A 20,520-nucleotide genomic window follows, 5' to 3' on the forward strand; every position below is an offset into this window, starting at 1 on the left:
CACTCCCCTTTTTTTTATCCTGGTTATTTGTAACCCTTTTACTGCCATATTTTGGGGTTTTGTGTATGTTGTAAAACTGACAAAATAATGTCCTTTTGGATATGAATGAAGTTAGATACAGAAAAGTGAGTCTCCTGTGGTGACCTTAGGCAATAGAAGAGTTATTATTGCTACCAGAACATAGAAGTGAAGATGGGAACCCAGGTTTATTTGACAGTTCTTACCAGAGAAACATAAAAATTTACTAGATTGAGACTGATTTTGGGCAGATGAAAACAAGTTTGAAGACCTTTCAGAATATACATTTGACTCTTCTGATATGTGAGCTGTCATTTTAAGAAGCCAACTTGAATGCAGTGGACTGCTAGTTTGATATCTGGCATGAGAGAGTCCCCTTGCTCACATCTCTGGGCATGTAGTGCCATTGCATTCCTAAATATTAGTAGTGAATAACAAACTTTCTTTGTCCTTAGTCACTGGTTCAGTCCCGGAAAGCCGGAATTACCTCAGCAATGGCCACTAGAACATCTCTCAAAGATGAAGAGCTGGTAAGTGGGAGGGTTGCTTGGCTTCTGTTAACTTTTAGTAAGCAAATTATGGGGATTTGACTCTCTGGGGTGCAGAGCCAGCTTCACAGATATCTAGAAATATAGATGCAAGACTTCCTGTATCGTTTGTATAATGAAACGAAACATGCAAAAAATAACATTAAATTTATCAATATAGTGCTGAAAAATGTCGAATCATAAAATCACAGAACATGCTGAGTTGGAAGGATCATCGAGTCCAACTCCTGGCCCTGCACAGGACACCCCAAGAGTCACATCATGTGCCTGAGAGCATTGTCCAAACACTTTTTGAACTCAGTAATCTCACCATTTTTTCCTGTGCTATCTGCCATGGGGAACAGTGTGTGAAACTTGATTCATGCAAGATATTCCTCATCCGCAAACCTTAATTCTTGTCTTTCAACCTCTTCCACTTTTTTAAATGCCTGGAGAGATGTTTTTAGAAGAGCAAGGGTGTCCTCTGGCACCTCTTGTATACGTTTGATAAATTTGTCTACCTTGTAGATTTATTGCACCCCTCATGCATTTTTCTTTAAAATTCATGTATTAACCAGCAAAAATAGGCTCAGTCACCTTCCTGGATGTGGGTTTACATGTGCTCTTGCCTTTCAGAAATCTCATGTCTATAAGAAGACCTTGCAAGCCTTAATTTACCCCATCTCTTGTACAACCCCACACAACTTTGAGGTGTGGACAGCCACAACTCCTACGTACTGCTACGAATGTGAGGGGCTGCTGTGGGGTATCGCACGGCAGGGAATGCGCTGCGGGGAATGTGGAGTCAAGTGCCATGAGAAGTGCCAAGACTTGCTCAACGCTGACTGCTTACAGAGTGAGTAGTGGCCACTGGAGTGTGGCTGTCCAGAAGTGCTACCAGAGCTTTCCTAAATGTACTGGTGATATCTCAGGGGTCAGTGAAGCTGCAATTATTAAGGTGACTGTATTTTCTGGAAAGGTGCCCTTGGGCTGAGCCTACCCCCATCGCCCTGTGGACAGAGACGCAGTGATGCAGATGCACTTTGCAGAATTATGCTTGATGTGCTTTAAAAGAAGGTTTAATTCTTGACTCTTTCACCTCTGGTTGTTGGGTTTGGCTGACTTTTTGTTTGTTTGTTTTGTTTACTCTCTTTTTGTCAGGTCAGGTGGTGTGTCTGCTAACATACCCTGCATGGAAGAGAGGCAGTGGGCTGGGGGTGTGAGGGTGAATATTCTGACATTTGTTCCATCCCCCCTGCCCTGGTATCCCAGTCATCATTGCTTGTTCTGGCCATCAGCCTGTGCCACTGTTTTAAGCTCTTCAGAGCAGCACTGAGTTCCTGCTTAGGGGATAGAGTCCATGGCTAAGCTTGGATTCTCTGTTTAAAGGGCAGATTGGGCAAGTGTTTTGGTTTTTTAACAGTAGGTCTTCCTGGCTGAATTACTTTGGGAACCTGGGGCTGAGTCAGCAGAGGTGGTGGGTCAGATACAGAGGTAGTGTTTGGGTCTATGGGCAGTATTTCATCTTCCTATTAGCATTTCTGTTTATTTTGTTGGGTTTTTTTATTTCTGTGGCGTAAAAAACTAAACCACCTCTTCAAGGAGCTTTGTGACTTTGCAGAATAAATGAGACCTTACAGAAACAAGGGAGAACTTTAAAAGAAATTCGGTTAAAGAGAAAAAAAAAAGAGAGAGAGAAAAGTATTCATTTAGACATCTGCCTTGGTCCCGTTATTTTTGTTTGCTTGTAAAACTGTTCTTAATTTGGTCTCAAATTTATATTCCTGCTTGAGAGCAAAATATCTTGGTCTAAATGGAATATGTGCCATATGTGTTAAATCTTGAGTAGGAAGGTGGGGCTGTTTCTGTTCACTCCTGCTTTTCTTGTCTTTGCAGCTTGATGGACTAAATCTAAGAAATCAGGAAAGTTTCTGAAGTGTAAACAGACTTATTGCAAATGCCTGTGAGCATTTAGGAGTTATAGGAATATGAAAGTCGAATCTTGTATCTGCCTCAGGTTGTAGTTGTTTGGGAGAGCCAGGCTGGATGATCCAGCAGGGGATACCAGTGGATCATAGATCACTTTTTTTTTTCCTTATGGCTTTTCTTAACACCCCAAAAGGATGTTGTTTGTACATGTGTTTTTTATGTGTGCAGAGTCTTAAATTTGTCATAGTTAGGACTAGGGCTGTTTGCAATGGCTTATTTGTAAGACACATCTAACAGACACTGGCAGAACTTCTCTGTCCCTCAGTTGCTTAGTGTTTCTGGATTTGTCTTCAAGGGCTGCAAGGTCAATTTAGAGCATTAGAACTGTTGCATCATTGGCACCTTGGCTTGTTGCGACCTTTTTGTGACCAAGCAAAGAGCTGTGGTGTTGCATTTGGTCCAGGAGAATGTAATTCAGTCATGTATTAGTTTTCTGACAGAATCTGTTGCATAGCCAGGATTTTGTAATGTTGCAAGGGATTTGTGATATCTCAGTATGGGGAAAATGCTGTGGAGGCAGAGGAAAATTAGGTTTTCACCAGCAGGGTGAGGAAACAGGCACAAAGCTTTTGAACAGAGCAGTGATTGTAAAGTTGAAAACAACAGGAAACCCCCCATCTCCCCCAGATTTAAGAAATAGCTAATAATTGAGAGGATATATGCTCCTGCAGAGAAAAGTTGTGGCTATCCATATTCAAGAAGGGAGACTTCAGGCTGGGATGGGTACTGGAGGGAGTTCAGTGGTAATGGGGAAAATATGAGAATGTCTTGAGAGAGGATGGTATGAACTTGTCAGTCTTTCAAAAGAGAGGCTTGGCAGTGTGGGACAGGAGGACAGGAATCGTGCTCTTTCAAAATAGTAAAAATAGGCATACGAGGTCTGTCCTGATGGAATGTTTCTGAAGGGATGTTATGGAGCCCACAGCAGAGGTGTAAGACGTGCATGTAGGGCACCTGCTATGACGCTGGCTTACTCTTACACCTTACAGATGTCCATGGCCTAAAGCCTTTCTGAGCAGTAGATGTTGTTTCGTAGCCGGCAGTGTGGATTGGTTTAATCCTTGTTTGGACCTGTTTATGCTTGCACCATGTCAGGCAAGAGGGACATAAGCAGCGGGGAAAAATATTATCTGTTTAGGCTTCCTGTTTATAAAAAAAACCAAAAACAAACATTGGCTAAATTTGCTGTAAGAAAATTAAAGGTAGAAGTAAAAGACAACTTCAGTGATTCAGACGCCCTGAAAACAGGGAGTGTCTGAAACAGTCTCCGAAGAATAACCATGGGGGAAGGTTTTTTAATCTTCAGTTGTAATTACATAAGCTTATGCAATGGACTGTGGGATGTGATGATGATGATAAGTCTGTATTTTTCCATGAAATAGAAGAAACAACTGGAAATTACTCTACTTTTCATATTTGGCAAAGCATTAAGAACTTGTTATTTTGTTCAGAGGGTTGCAAATGTTTTCACATTTTCTTTCTAAATGTAAACTCAAGATACTTCATCGTGCAGAGTTATAGAAACAGAGGGGAAACATCTGAGAATACATTGGGCTTAAAACATGTGAATCATGTAGAAAGGTAAAACCCAACCAAGGAAAAATTTTACTTGCTGAGTTATTTGTAATCTGTCCAGCATCATAACAAGGAAGATAGAGAAACTGTGAACCAGGGTCTGCAGGATTACCCACTGCGGGTGTAGAGTGTATAATTAGCTGGGACAGAGATGTAAAGCAAACTGAAGATGGTAATTGTGTAATTAAAAGACAAAGAAGGTAGAGGATAGTGCTGGGAGATGAAGAAAATGGTGGAGTCCATATGTGAGCGTGCTTCTGAAATGGGAAAACAATTGTTATCAGTACTAGAAATCTGTTAAAAGACATTTACAGGCAACTCTGTTCTTTGCTTTGGCATGCTCATGCTAAAATCCTTCTAACTGGAACCCAACAAGCCAGAAGAAACCGGAGAAATTAATTTTTTTTAATATATGTTTGAAGAACATAGTCTGTGCTTGAGGAATGAGAAATAGCTGTTCTGGTGGACAAACAGCAGTTTAGAGATCCAATAAATTCAAGACTGAACTTTCTTGTTTACTGAACTCAGGAGGGATTTTTTTCCTAACAGAAGCTATATTGTTGCTGTTGGCAAAAAACCCCAAACATTCTGAGGACGTATCTTCACTTAGGTCTATTTAAGGCTTCCAGAATATGTTGCAACGGAGTAAAATGAATTTTCAGACTGGTTACAAATACAATTCTGTTGATTATACCTTGATGCCTCAGGATACATTTTTACTTCAATCTTTGTTAGTCTTCCAGAAAATGTTACACTGGAGTAAAATGAATTTTCTGGCTGGTTACAGATATATTTCTGTTGTCTATAGCTTAAAATTTTGATAGACACCTGGAGTTTCATTCCTTAGAATCAAAATGTGCTGTTTATTCATCTTCTTTCCTTCATATCTTTCTGGGGGAAATAAAATATCTCTTTCCCCAAATCTGTTAGAATTAAGTTTGATTATTTCTTCTGAGGGTACTTTTCTTGCTCACCATATTTTAAGAAACTGATTATCTGATACATTCAACAAACATGTGGGGATGCACTGAAATACTCAAATTCAGCAATGTTTTGTTGCAATTTGAATCAGAACCCATTTGCAGACTGGTTCAGCAGGACCGTTCCATGAACTGGTGATGTCTGAAGTGCAGTAAACTGGAACCAGCCACTTGGTTTATAGTATTGTAGGCACTGAGAAGTTATTATTCTGATGATAGGGCTCTTACCTTTTTATCATAAGCTCATAAATACTTGCTCAAGGGATGGTGCTCTCTTTTTAACCTTCTGCTATTCTTGAAAGTAGTGGCAGTCTCTGCTGTATGGATAATTTCCTTTCTTACTTGGCTGAAAATGGATAGAAGGATGATCTTTAACATCCCCATAGCATGCAAAGGTTTTGGAAAAGGAATTTTGTCTCTTGCCCTGAGCATTGGTGTAGTACTAACTAAATCAAAGTGGGTTGGGCAACGTTGGTATCAAAGGAAGAGTAAATGTGGATGGATGTGTAGGATACCAAGGAACAAATGCATAGAAGTAATTGTGAAGAGGGTGGAAGGGAAGGACATTATGCTAGCAAGATCCCAGTAAAAGAGGCCTGTACAGTTCAGGGCTAGCTTTTGAAAAGCCATAGTAATTCGTGTCTGTAATTGTGTCTTGGGGGTTTTTTTTGTAGTTATGCTAATCTAGTCCTTAGTAGATTACAGTTAAACCTGAGAAAAGAAATTGTCTTGGAATGACAGAATCTGGTCCTCTGGACATCTTGAAAGTCAGGAAATGAGATCTCAAGCTTCAAACTACTCTTGAACATGAAATCTGTAGTTAGCTAAACCTTGGAGAAGTTCACACAAGCCACCAGGACTACATTACCAAATACCCCGCTTTTGAACTGTTTGGACTTCTGGGTTGTTGGTTCACCTCTGGAGTTGTTCAGTGCTTTTGACTCATGACTGGAAGGCAGGTGTGTTTGCTGCTTTTTGGGTGAGAAACTTGTGTGTATTGCACTGTGAATTCAGAGGCTGCAGTCCTGAGACCAGGTCAGTGAGTGGACTGTTAGTGAGACTGATTAAGTCACTCTGTGATAATCATCTTGGCTTCTGGGTTGAATGATGATTAGACACCATGGCAAGGAACATTTGTTTGCTCCCAAAGTTCTATGTAGGAAAATATTTGCACAGAGGGAGGGAGGGATACCTTTATTTGAAACTTGAATATCTATTTTAAGTTTCAGGAATATATAATTTCTAAGCATTATCCGCCTACTGAACAGCTGTCTTCAATCCTGCCAGTGTTGCTTTCTTGACTTTTTCTTGTTAAAGCACAGAATAACAGCACTGGTGGTTTACTAATAGCTGTATCGATACAATTCCCAATATAGACATATTTGCTTTCTGTTTCCAGTCATAAATTCACTCATACTTCAGTCCTAGAAAGGAAGAGAGAATGAAAACCCAGAACCATTTCTGTAGTACTGTACACATTCCTTGTATATTCAGATGCCTGTCAGTTGCTATTCACAGGACTTGAAAAGCTGATCCACTGGCCAAAACCCTCTTTGCAGCTTGAAGAAACACAATCCCAGTCCAACACCAGGAAAAGCATCCTCTACCATTCAGTACAATGACATGTTTTGGGTTTAAAACACATACATCATAGTTAATTAGTCCCGCAGTGGTTGTTTTGGAAATTCTCTTGGTTTTGTACCAAGAAGCAGATGTTAAAATTAAAAGTGTGTTGTTGAGACAGCAGAACAGACATTCTCTGTTCTTTATTAGTCTGAATTGTTAAATAAGGTGTCTGCAGCTCAGGAAGAGATCGATCAGGAAAGGAATAATGGAGCTGCCATATCTGGGCAAATTATTTGGGCAGAGTGGGGAAGCAGCATGGATGGAGGTGAGGAGTTTCCTCTGAAGGCAGAGCCAAGCCTTGGAGGTGACTAAAGAGAGGGCTCTAGGGGTCTCTGTGACATAGCTTAAGCATCCTGCAACCCAGGGTGCCCTGGACTGCTGCTAGGCTTGCAGAGGGATAAATCCACTGTGCAAGGTCTCTGCAGGTTGTGGGGATGTTAAGCTTGTTTTTAACTAGAATTCCTCCATTTGTCCAAGTTTGCATTCTAAAGCACCATTTGATGCTTCTGGAGTGTTTGCATTAAGGCAGTGATGCAGATCATGCCACCCCAGAACTACGGTAGTTCTTGTCCCAGCTCACTGATAGACAGGGAAACATTTATATTCACAAACTGCCTGGCTAGTAATCTATTTAAACAATTATTCAGAAATGGAACATTCCTCTCATGCATAACAGAAACTCTTAATGTTTGAATTAGGTTCTTAATTTCCTTAAACTCAGAAAGGTCAGGGCACAGCTGGTTTCTTTGGATCAGCTGGGATCAGCTGGGAAAGGCAAATTGTTCAGTTTGGCCTTTCCTGATTTCCCAGTAATTTTCTGCAGCTCTGCATATACAGTATAGAGTCTACCTCCATCCCCAGAAGACTTAATTCTGTTAAAACTGAATAGCACTTCTTATCTGAAGTTCAAAGTATAGCCCCTGGTATCATTTTGGTTTCATATTCCTTTAATAAATGTTAGGTTCATCACCGGTGAGTAGAAACAGCAGGGACCGCGTAATTAATTCCAGTGTTTGATTTCATTTCATCTTAAGCCAACAACAGGAAACTCTGGGGCATGTACATTTTATTGTACTAAATTAAATACTGAACATCAAGCCTCTAGCAAGAGAAATGAAAAAATACTCAGGTAATGTAAAATTATGGCTTGTTTTACACCCGGGTCCTTAATAGCATGCCTTGTTATGCAGTGTCCTGAATGAACTTCTGACACTTCAGCGGCCACAGTTTTTTCCAAACTGTGTTTTTGTTCTCTTTGGTGTGGATGGTGGAAATTATAATAGAGATTTGTTTCTTTATTGAAGTGAGTTGAGTCATGGTGTTAGAGTGAAGGCCCTAGACGTGGGTGTCTTCATGCAGCACTAGTCACTGGGCACCCTGTTGACAACAGCCTGCTGACAAGGTTGCCTGTTATGTTGTCCTGCTCGGGGTCCTGTGTGAGTGTAAATATATATTTTGTTCATATTTAGTCTCTACCTGCTGAAACAGTTTCATATGCAAAACTGTAATACCTTATACTAAAGGTGCTCCAGAGATCATATTTGCCCACTTCTGGAAGAAAACAGTTTTATGTATCTTTGTGATTGGTGGCTCCCTTTGCACACACCTATACCTGCTTAAATACATATTTTTTAAGGTAATTTGATTTTGGTGAACATCTGAATGAAAATAATATTTCTAGGACTAAGCTTGCTTTAATTAAACTATCCTGGAGAAGAAAAACAAGCAAAAGCAAGGTACATTAAAGAGAAGGATTATGATTGAATGTGTTCACGAGACTTTTGTAGCATTCTAACTTAATCTGATTTAAGATCATAACTTGAAATTGCTGCAGACAGTGGGTAGAGAGGCAGTGTGCAATCTTGTGTTCCTGTTTTTCATTTCACACCTGAGTTATCTGCTCTGTTAGCTCATGTCAGTGCTTTCATTAATGCATGTCTCACATCTGACACAATAGTCAGTCTTTAAATTTTGACAGTAAAAATGACTGTCGAAATTGAGTAGGAAGCAGTCAGTTGTGGGAGTAGTCTTATCTCATAATGTTATAAACTTCTAAATTTTGTAAGCAGCGTGCAAGCGTCCAGAGGGTTCTTTTTTTCCAGATCCAGTTGAATACCTGTGCAGTTACAGACTCTGTACCTGGCTCTTGTGTTTCCAGCTGCTGGATGCTGTACTAGTGCCCCATGCCTATGATGGCTCAAGGTTTTAACTATTGAATTTACTACCTTAAAGGTATTTGTTATAGTCAATATACCTGTGTAATTCTAGAAATGGATGATTTGAGTTGTCTCCATACAAATTGATAAAATAGAGTGGCATCCAGAGGGGCACTTTGTGTGTCTGCAGCTTGATGTCTGATCCAAACAGAGTAGTTCCAGGCAAAATGAGATAGAGATTTGCAGTGACTCTGTGCTGAACAGGGAGTCGTGTGGCACACGTGGGTAGGAAATGCCAACAGTGTTGAGCCATCTGAACTTCTCTTCAGTGGTGCTGAAGTGCAGCTTTGAGACAAGCTCATAGATACTATTTGTAATGGGGATCCTATGTCCTCTTCTTAGCACTTGCCCAAGCGGGGATTTATTTATTCAAAGCAAGATGAGGAGAGCAGGGGGCATGCTGATATCTGCTGCTAATGTAAGAACCTCATTTCTGAGTCTTCCTCAACTGTAAGGGTATTAAATCAGCCTGTTGTCAGGAGAGCAATCTGATCCCGGGTTATAGGGGAACTATCCCCTCCCAACTCCAGATGGTCCCGATTCTCTGTGCATATGTTGAAATTGGGGGAATGAGTGTAGAAGTCAATAGCAAGAGCCATGATGTGGAGGGTAACTCATAGCTTTGATCCTGCTGTCCAGACGGTGAAACACGATGTTGTGCTTGTTTGTTTCTGATGAGCATTGCATGTTTCCTGGTGCACAGGAGCAGCGGAGAAGAGCTCGAAGCATGGAGCTGAAGACCGAACCCAGAATTTCATCATGGCAATGAAGGATCGCATGAAAATCCGGGAGCGGAACAAGCCAGAGATCTTTGACTTGATCAGAGACGTGTTTTGTGAGAGCAAAATGACACACGCGCAGCAGATGAAGACAGTGAAGCAGAGTGTGCTCGATGGCACCTCAAAATGGTCAGCAAAGATCACAATCACGGGTAAGTGAGGGAGTCATGGGTTCTCTTGGTCTCACTCGGGAGCCTGAAGTTAGAGACAGTTGGTGTGAAGGTAGGGAGAACAGAGAGGAAGGGCTTCCCTGACCTGTGTCTCCTTCTGCTCAGTGTACATACAGGTAGCACATGGAGATGTTCCTGCTGCAGGCACTGTAGTGTGCCATAAGCTGAGGCTCATCAGAAATGCTCTCATGAGTGATATTCCTGTTTCTCTGGCCATTATGAGCTGCTGCTTCACATGGTGTTCAGCCACATTGTCTTGTTGCGTGGTGGTGGTAACCCTTCTCTTTTCCTTTCAGTGGTGTGTGCTCAGGGTCTGCAGGCCAAAGACAAGACTGGGTCCAGCGATCCGTATGTAACCGTTCAAGTGGGTAAAACAAAGAAGAGGACAAAAACGATTTTTGGGAATCTGAACCCTGTATGGGAAGAGAAGTTTTACTTGTGAGTGCTCTTGACTCTCACTCCCATTTTACCTGTAAAATGTAAAGTCTATGTAAAGTCTATGCTTTGACAGCTATGTCTTCTCTGTCAGAATGCATTCCCACATCACCTGTAATCTGGGATGGTTCTATTTTCGCTCTGTGTGTGTGTGTTTGTGTGGAGGGTTGACATCTTTAACAATGTATGTAGTGCACACCTATTTATCCCATCTGTCTTCCTTCTGTATATACAAATTGCCTGCCTTCTGAACACTTTTATATTGATGTTTCTAGAGAATGCTAGAGAGAAAGGAAAATATTTAAGTCAATGACTATTGTTCCTGACTAACAAAATTCTTTATAATATGAGAGTAAAATTCATGTAAAAGACTAAGCAAACTTCCCGTGACATGTTGTTGTGACCTGGTACTGGTGTTTGGCAACAAAATGTAAAGGTAATTAGTTGTCACTTGTCTGTCACAACAGCAGTCTCTTCTTTCAGTTTTGGAAAATCAATTTAACAATAACTTGAGGGAGTCATTGTTTCTTGAGGGAGCTTTCAAGATGACCAAGGTATTGATGTCTGAATCAAAAGCAAAGAGTGGAGGCACAATTGTTTAGATATGAGCTACACTCAGAATACATTGTTCCATCCTGCTTTTATTGAATAAGTAAACAGTACCCTCAATTTGTCATTGAACGTGTTGTAAAACAAAATGGAGACATTAAATCCAGCAAGCATTTTCTGAAGATTCTGGGTGATTTCATTTGATGTCAAAGATCTTTATTTCCTTTAAGGTGTAAGCTCTTCCTTTGTACCATCTCCTTCCTTCCTTTATTTCCCTGTTCTTCCCTAAACTGCTTGCCGGGAGATCTCTCTGCAAAGTGCAATTTGTTTGTGTTTTAAAATCAGGGTTATATCAGCGCAGCTTTGTCTTCGCGGTGTACAGTACAAACAAAATTATTTTTAAGCAGTTTTGAGCTACTCATTAACGTCAGAAAAATCTTAGTGCTATTTTGGACGAGTAAGCCCTTGACTTTATTCTTAGTTTAATCCAAGGTAACATTGCTGCTTGGTAAGTAGTAAGTATGCTTAGGTGCCATTTGAATAACTCTAGTCACAATAGCAGTAAGTCTGTGTGGGAGCCTTAAGGACCTTGATTTACCATGCCAAGTAGTTACCATGGTATTTGCAGTGTGTTCCCTTCTAATTTTAGGAACTTCAACAAATACTCTGTTTAAAGATAGACAGCACAACGTGATAAATGTCACAGTTTTAAGAGTGCCACTGTTTAGACTTCATCGCCATGTCTGTGATTCAGCAGATAACATGCTGTTGGGCTTTAGAGTTGGTGCTACTTTCTGTCTTGCCTATGTTATAGGTGTTGTCTTAATTTCCTTGGATTCCCCGGGAGACATGCAGGGAATGAGCATAGTGTCCAGACTGATGGCAGGAGAGCATTCAGTTCTGGATTCAGTGTGTCATTTCATGAGTAGGTGTCAAACCTCCTCTTCTGCTGGGTGAGGAGAGTCATTTAGAAGTGTGTGCAGCACTGGTCTTCTACACGCCCATCTTTCTATTTTGAAATTATGGATCTTTTTGCAGCTTACAACTCTTTTAAGAAAATTCTAAAATTTTCTACCCCATAATGAAATGGAAATTTAAGTCAACATATGCAAGCCAAAAATACCCACTACATACCAAGCTTTTTTATAAGAGATTGTCAGGACAATCAAGAGATTGTCAAATTTAAAGGCTTTGGCAGGGGGGTATCTTTCATTCTTAGAAGGAAGTTAATTTCTTATAGTGAGAGAAAGGTGTACTAGTGGTTATTGAAAGCCTTGCAGTAAACATATGAAAAGTTTGGTGTTCAAAATGGTTTAACATTTCGACAGGAGCAAGAGAGGTCAGGTCAGTTACTAATATGCATGTCAGCTGTTGCTGTTCCTTTTCTTTTTGGCTTGGTGGACTTGTTTGTAGCTGGCGTTCATTAGGCACAGTGCCTTTTATATGAACACAATTCCAGTGTCTTTTCAAAGGTTGGATATAGAGCCAGAAATCTCTGTGCATCAGTCATTATAATTATAGCATTGTTATTGTAATCCATGGCATGAATTACGGCAGACTATATACAGCTGAGTGATAGAGTTCTTTCTACAGACTCAGTGAAGTTTATTAAAAGCAGCTTAAACAAGTTTTAAATTTTTAAGGCAGCAGTAGCCTATTTCAGATTGGTTTTTTTTGTGCTTATGCACAGTGATGGATGGAAAAGTATATTAACTTAAATACCTCTTCCTAAAAATGGCTTTGTTCCTTTTCCATATATTCTCAGGAAAAAAAAAATGTTGTGGAAGGCTTGACCCAATTTAGGAGTCCAGATTTAGAACTGTATTTTAGAAAAGACAAGGTTGAAAGCACTTTGAGTTTCCATTATAAGTGCTATTTAGGTCATTACTAGCCTGTGTGACTGTAGGCATCTGCTTAGATTAATGACCAGTTCTTGCAGTGTATTTCTGTTGCCTGACCAAGTGATTTCCAGGTCCTGTTTCTTTCTGAAAATTATCTCTTTTTATGTTTACATCTATAGCTGTAGGAAATGTGTTGTTATGGAGAGGTTTTTGTATATTTCACTGGAGTTTGAAGACCTTTGAAAATATAAGGTGTTGATTTTTCTGCCAAGTTCAAAGTGTTGCCGGCTTGATGCAGAGTCTCTGCATATGTGGTGCCTGGCAGCAGGAAGCTTGAGGGGGGAAGCTTCAGCCATTCCTGCAATACAAACGTGTTGATCTGTGAGCACGCACCCTGCTTCCCTTGGCTTTACATCCCTTTCCCTTCTGCAGTAAACCCCAGTTTCTTTCCTCTAGTTATGATGAGCAGACTTATAGGTGGCTTCCTTCATTTGCCAGGTGCGTTTCTCCCCTGTGCCCTCAGCTGTCTTCCCTTGCCTTGAGCTCTGGCTGGACAGAAGGCAGCAAGTGTCCTGCCCACAGTTGGATTCTGCGTTGTCTGTATGGATTGGTCCATGGGAGCCAGCTGGCTGCAGGCTTTCCAGGGACAGCAGCTGGTATGGGTTTCTCTTCTCCATCTAGCTGTTATTTTTTCACAAAACTTGTTGGAATTTAGAAGCTTTCATAACAAGTCTGTGTAACTCTCATTTCCTTAGGAAGCAGTCCAGTAATATTAGAGGGAAGCTATTTTTGCCATATTCAGTGCAATTAGAACAAGACAGTAATTCCCCATTTAGTTGTGTTTTGGACTGTCAGTGGAAATTGCAGGGTTCTTGGCATCTTTTTTTTTTTATAAAGGCTGAAGCTGAGCATCCATTTGCATGGTTTACAATAGCAGACAGCGTTTAGGAGGATAAACTTGACCACAGGACAGAGTTTCCTCTTTAAAGGGAGAGCTCTGGGCTTGTTTGGAGGTTGCTGGTCTGTACCTATTATTCAGGGAACATCGTAGTCTTTAATGACTATGACCACTACAAGTTACTGGATTCAAACAGGATGTTGCCATTTTTCTTGGCCTGGGTGCAAAACTCGTTCATTTTACAGTAATACCCCCTTGAAGTTGGATGGTCTGAGTACAGCTGTGTTTGAAGCTTTGAATGGTGGGTGTGAAATCATTGCCTGGAACAGATTACATTGTCACTGAACAGTTTGCAAGAGGCATGTTTTATTCTTTCTCACTGCAGAAGAATAACTGAGTTAAAACAAATGCAGTGCCTCCTGCAAGCAGATAACCAGTATTTTACTAGGACATGCAAAGCCCACATGATGCACGTTCCTGTTAATCCTTTGGGAATGGTGCTATTGCTCAGCTAACCACTGGCTTGTCACACGAAAGCTTCTATTTCGTTCCCCAATTTTCCTTTCAACTGCTGAGCCTCTTGTCAAGCTCAGCATCTTTCAGTTATCTCTGTGGTTATATGTGACTGTTCCAGAGCTGTATTTTAGACTTCCCCTTCTGAGACCACTGTATTTATAAATGTCACTGCAGCTCTTCCCCTCAGCCTCCCTTCACTGTGTTGCAGGGGCCATCCAGTTTTTCTTGCTTTTTTTATTCTCCAGGTACCACAGATACTGAAACTGGCACTCTGATAAAATACAGCTTGTTTCCCTGCTCCATTATCAATGTGAGAATAAAATTTGATCACAGAGTTGAGGGCTGGTGGCAAGCACCTGTTGGAAAGCTGAGTTAATGTAACTAAGGATATAATGCTCAGAATCACTTTATCTACTCTCTATAGTTAGAACTGCACCATTAATTTGTCAGTTGGTGTTGTAGCGTTGGGTAACAGCAAATGATTAGACTTGTTCCTGTAAGAAAAGAGCTTCATGACAGTAAGAACAGAAAACTCATTTCTTTGTTCTTAGCAGCAACTGGCTCTCAGGGCATATTATTGTGCTGTCGTGCTTAACTTCTAAGGTACTAAGGATTTTTCCTCCATTCTCTTACCACTCCAATTTTGCCTGTGGTGTTTTCTCCCTTGTCCTTTCTTCTCCCCAGTAGAGGAGTCTTGTCATTGTTTAAAAGTGAACATGTTCTAAGAAGTTTTCTGCCTTCCATTCCCACTGAGGTTGGCCACAACAGAGCTGCCGTGTCATGGCACTTCATTTGAACCACATCCAAATCTTCCTGCTTTTTCAGCCACACTATTTCCCCTAACAACTTTTTTTCCTGCTCTCTCTGTATGTTGTTATAACTTTTTACTGGACCTTCTCATACTGGTGGCTAAACTACTCCTTCATTTCTCATTTTCCAAAAAAATCACTTCTGCTTTTTTTTAAGCCATGCTCCTCAGGAGCAAAACTGTCCTCCTAATATGATCACAGGTCCTAAAATCTTGGCTTCTGCTCTCTCATCCATTATTTCTGCAAGCAGCTCTGAACTTTTTTTCTTTCTTTTTCTGTGTCATTGTCTGAAATGTCCACTGCACCAGACTGTGAAACTTTACAGTCCCTTCTTGAGAGCTGCATCAGCCATGACACTGAAAGGAAGCTGCTCACAGAATATGGACATATAGATATTCACTAGACTCTTTGAACCATAGATATTTTTAATATCAAAATACAATAAAATTACTTAATTCTGGGCTTCAACCTAACTTGAAATCTGCAAAATATTGTTGATTCCTTTGGTCCTTCATTTTCATTGTCTGTTCTTGCTTAAATCTACTTGTTCTGTTTTGTCTTTATTAGCCTGTCAGCTCTACAAAGCAAAATTAGCAAATTCAGCGCGAATGTTGTTAGGTTTTTTTGCTTTCAAAGTACGAATCATTGGTTCAAAAGTGCTATTCTGGTCATTCTCCTTTTTCTTTCTCTCCACATTGTGGAGGAGACAAGGCACATTAAATACTCTGTCACAGACCCCTGACATCATCTGAGCCAATTTGCCTCAAGGTGGGCAGAGATCTCACAACTAAGAATCACTTTCTACAATTTTTTTTTCTTTCTTTTTTTTTTTTTGCAGAAGTTAGAGCTAGATCAGAAGGATGCAAATTACTAACTTCATTGTGGGAGGAACTATAGTGTAAATTCAACAGTTACTTGTTCTGTTTAGCCACCAATATACTAATTGCCGTGTGTGTGGGCATGTCACTGTGTGTGCAGAACAGAATTAACTACAGCTTCGTGTGCTCGCGTGCTTCCCCTCAGCCCAGTTGCTAGCTGGGCATGGGAAGAGACCCAAATATTGACAGTGCAGGGGATGTGTGTGGGTACTGGGGCTTTGCTGCTGGGTAAGACAGAAGCGGTAGAAGAGAATGGAGGTAGAGAGTGGGATAAAAAGCAAGTCAGCAGAACCAGGCTCAACTGCTTCCTCTGCAGCAGCCACTGGCTCCAGGCAGAAAAAGTTAATGGGGAAAAAAAAATAAAATCACATTGATTTTAATTTTTCTTAAAATTTTGATGTGCTGTTTCTGGAAAATATTACTTTATTTGGTATCTTTAAGTGTAAAAGTGGCACCACTGTAAACATTAAGACGATATGGATTAAAAAAAAGAGACAGTTTTTGAGCCATGTACATAGCAAACGTGGTTTCCAGTCTGTTACACTCTGAAGAGGACCTGAAAGCATTTGGTAATTTCTTCCTTTCAGTGGGGTCACCTTCCTTCTCTGAATCCTCTTGCGAAAGCTGTGGGAGCTCGGCTGTGGGAGGGTGGACAGACGTATGTGTGCACACAGTGAAATCGAGTTTCATAAAAACATAGCAAGAAGTGGGGCAGGCATCTTGAGAAACGTGTCAGCTCCTGTACTAATGAAGGGGAAAGCTTCTAGCAGCAGAGCTTGTTAGCCACAGTCTTACAGGGTCGTGACACTGTCACAAATTGGAAGCTATGTCATTAGTTAGAAAACCTGCTACCAATCAGCAAGCCCAAGTCTCCCAGTATTCATTGTTCTGTTTTGGGGTGCTCTCTGGAAGGTAAACTGGATTTGACACAATTGTTTTACTTCACCAAAAGCAAGGACTGTGGTTCTTACAGACCTAGATGTTTTATGGTGAGCCACCAGCTCAAGGCTTTCAGCTGCTGTGAGCAAGTGATAAAACTCACTCTCTGGCATGGGACCAGTATAAGGAATACAAATTGAGCAGTCTCTTAAAAACAGCAGAGAAAGGTGTGGTAAAATAGAAGCTTCAGTAGCTCAGTAATTGGTATTGGAAAGTTTCCTGTAGCACTTAGCAGTGAGTTATGCTGCTGTAGTTGAGTGAAGGATGATAGCCAGCCACCTCAGGAGCGTGGGATGATGCATGTGGGACTGCCTAAGTTAGATTTAGGTCTGAACAGTGAATGTTTTCTTTAAGGAAAGACCATTGGTAGCAAAGAAACGATCAAAACATTCCTAACGAAGAGCTGTCATGCCAGAAGGTGAGGTCTAAAGAAGTCAGGACTTAACTTACTGATGCTTTGTAAATGGCAGTGTGTACTCTAGTCTGTGTTTTTAGGCACCCATGCATTTCTCAACACTGAGCCTCTACAAAACTGCCAGGCTGTACATTAGCACACCATGTCAGGAAGAGAGGATTTCTTTTACATGGTTACACTGTGTTGCTGGTAAATATGGCAATGTACTCAGATAAATTTGAGAGCTACAAGGAACAGCAAGTCCAGGAATTCCCTGCTTGTGAACACTTGGCTGCATGATTTTTTTAAGGAAGATGTTCTTGCAGTAAAAAAGGAGGGAGAGGAGAATAAAGCCAGAAGACAAACATAGAACCTCTTTTCTTCTGAACTCTAAATACAGCATTGATTGCACAGCAAAGACAGGGAACAGTGATGTGCTCTGTCTGTGATCAGAACTGCATGGAACCGCCTCTAACTTTGTCCATGTAATTCTCAGCTATCCCTCTCTACTGGAAAAATCAGTAGGAGCTGCATGGACATCTGTTAAATGTTGTCCTAAATCACAGTGGTGGCAATAAGAGCCCAAATGGTTTCTTGGGAGAGAGCATGCTCATACCAGTCACTGCCACATCCTATTGACCAGGCTTAGCAGATCTCTTCTGACCCATTTCTTCTTTCTCTCTGTTGCTTAGCAACAGATGCAGCATGTTAATGTTAAAAAGGCTGGAAAACAGGCCTTCAGCAGCAGTTGCCTGTTTTCATAGGTTCTATTTGCTTGAGGGTAGACATTTGTAGTGGTTATGGTGAGTAATCACCCTTGTCATGGTCTCATATGAGCATTCAAATTGCTTTATTGCATGCCCTGTAAATGAGCAGAGCTCTTATAATACAGTTCTTCTACTCACTTCTGTCATCCAAGAGCTTTTTTGGATCTACAAAAGATGAACACCTAAAAAAGAGGGAGAGTCTGCAAATTCTGCCTGTGCATTAAACTGAAGGGTGCCAATTCATCAAACAGTAAACTACTTCTCGTAATGAAAATGTCATTATTGATCTGCTCAGAGCACAAAGTATCAGTCTAAGCTGTGAATAATGGGCAGAATCAATTCTAGTAATTAAATACCAATGCTGTAATTACTGTACCCCACCCTTTCCCCTCAGGCAGTATGTGCATCATTTGGTTGTAATGTATTGTGCATTCATACACTACTGCTTTGTGACTATTTTGAAGTAAGAGATCTACCTCCACCTGAGCTCTTTATCCTTTTCTTAGAAACCAGCGTGAAGGCTGTGTGTCACAGACCTTGACTGTGCTGTCCTAGATACTGCATAAATACAGGTAGCCCTTAGCACCTACAGCTGAACAGAAGGTCATTGATGGATTGAGCTACTGAAACCAGTGAGATGCTCATCGTCATTTTTGGGGGCTCTATGAAAGCATTTACCAGTTTAGTTATCCCCAGGTTTCTGTGGGCTTCACAGTCAGCTGTGAAGAGAATTCCCAAGTTTGGGGAGCTGCTGCTGACAGTGAGGACAAGCAGGAGAGTCACAACCACTTAGTAAGTGTGAAGTTGGTGGTTGAGATCAGGGCAGGGCAGTCCTTCAGCTTGCATCTGGAGTGCAGTATCTGCCACGTCACAGGAGCGTTTAGAGTGCACCAACAGGTTGTTGAGTAGTTCATACCAGACGCTCCACTTTTAAATAAACAGGCATTGTTTACATTTTGCTAATAGATTTTGCTAATACATCCCTCTAACGTTGAACGAATGGGTCAAGAGGAACACGAAACGTGTCGCATATAAATGTTGGCTGCATTACGCACTCTTAAATAAATTACACTTCTCTTGTTTGCAGTGAGTGCCATAATTCCTCTGACCGGATCAAGGTGCGAGTGTGGGATGAAGATGATGACATCAAGTCTCGTGTCAAGCAGAGACTGAAACGCGAGTCGGATGATTTCCTGGGGCAGACAATCATTGAAGTTCGTACTCTGAGCGGAGAAATGGATGTGTGGTACAACCTTGGTGAGCAGGGCTTTGGGACTGAAAATGTTACGTGTTAGTTTGGGAATGTTTGATAGCACTTGGATGCATATGGACAACTTGCAAGAAAGGAAATAAAAAAAAGCACACGATGCCACTGCAGAGCAGCTGCAAAGCTGATCCCGGATAAAATGATGAGGAGTGTAACATGTCAGAGGGTTGATGGGTTATGTCTGTCAGGCATTGAAAAGTACAGTGGGTGAAATGCTTGGAGCAGGACTGTATTCCACCTGTGCTGGAGGCATACTGCCCTTTTACATACATCCTTTTTTTTGTTTTTGTTTTAATACAAACATTTTACCTGACTAGAAAACCATCAAGTGCTCTGCACTGGGCAGGTTGTTGAGACCTTTCTCAGTGACTGTTGAGGAAAGTACTAGCAAGTAACCAGATGGTGCTGAGTTGACAGGCACAGTAATAGTCGTAGGAGGTCCAAAATCTTCTTCATAGGGACAGCCAGCAATTCCCAGGAGTTCAGGGCTATGGTGAAGTTAGGGAAGAATTCCACATCATTCAGCCCTGTTCTCAGGAAAGGAATCTGTCCTTGGTGGTTCTAGTTCAGCTGACTGAATCCAAGACCCTGTAGCACATTTGCTGAGGGAAAGGCTGTCTTATGTCTAAAAATGTACATAGTTCTAGCTAGATGTGTCATATTGAGGGTGTATCATGGCAGTTGTTTTGCTGATGTCTACTTAGTATTCAATGTTTTGAAAGAAAAGAGAAAGTTTTCTCTGAGGTGACTCAGCCTGAGCTTCCAGCAGTTTCTTTGCCAGTGTTGTCACCCCAAGATGTCTGTGCTCAGAACATGAACAATGAACATTGCTGATGTTTTTTCCTTCTAGAGAAAAGAACAGATAAGTCTGCAGTGTCCGGGGCTATTCGTCTGCAAATCAGTGTGGAGATCAAAGGCGAGGAGAAGGTGGCTCCATATCATATTCAGTACACTTGCCTTCACGAGGTAAGAGACGGGAACATGACCATGTTCCTTCTGACTACTGAAGAAACAACTTTCTGACATTTGTTTCCTTGGAATGTGCCACTTTGCCCTAGGTGAGCTGTGCTTTCCCTGCTATGCAGGCCTGGTAACGCAGTGAATCATCAGACCTGCATTTGTCAGAGAGGCAAAGGCAGCTTTAGGCTGTGTCCCCCATGCTGGGGGCTGGCTGGCTCAGTCCGTCCCATGTCACAGCTGTGCTACTGTTAGGCAGAGTTGAGACATTGGATCCACTTAGAACCAGTTAACGATGAGTTTAATGTGGAGAAACCTTTGAAATTCCTTGAGTGATGTTTTCAATGTGTACTGTATCTATGTCTTTCTTTAGAGGAAGCATACTGAAAT

The 20,520-nt window shown here is 41.2% G+C and overlaps 1 protein-coding gene across 10 annotated transcripts in view; it reads left to right on the forward strand.

The window, feature by feature from the left end:
* UNC13B (unc-13 homolog B) overlaps positions 1-20,520 on the forward strand; it is a 225,750-nt gene that overhangs the window by 127,878 nt on the left and 77,352 nt on the right. For all 10 annotated transcript variants that reach the window (XR_003532083.1, XM_027670396.1, XM_027670397.1 and 7 more), the window contains 6 exons: positions 474-548; positions 1,182-1,401; positions 9,635-9,862; positions 10,177-10,318; positions 18,994-19,163; positions 20,024-20,139. Coding sequence is in view for 9 of the 10 variants with exons in the window: in XM_027670396.1 (XP_027526197.1) it covers positions 474-548; positions 1,182-1,401; positions 9,635-9,862; positions 10,177-10,318; positions 18,994-19,163; positions 20,024-20,139 (951 nt within the window). In the remaining variant the exon portion in view is untranslated. The remainder of the gene's footprint in view (positions 1-473; positions 549-1,181; positions 1,402-9,634; positions 9,863-10,176; positions 10,319-18,993; positions 19,164-20,023; positions 20,140-20,520) is intronic.

This window comes from Neopelma chrysocephalum, unplaced genomic scaffold, assembly GCF_003984885.1.
Source record: "Neopelma chrysocephalum unplaced genomic scaffold, ASM398488v2 Primary Assembly neopelma1_96845, whole genome shotgun sequence".
Classification (NCBI taxonomy): domain Eukaryota; kingdom Metazoa; phylum Chordata; class Aves; order Passeriformes; family Pipridae; genus Neopelma; species Neopelma chrysocephalum.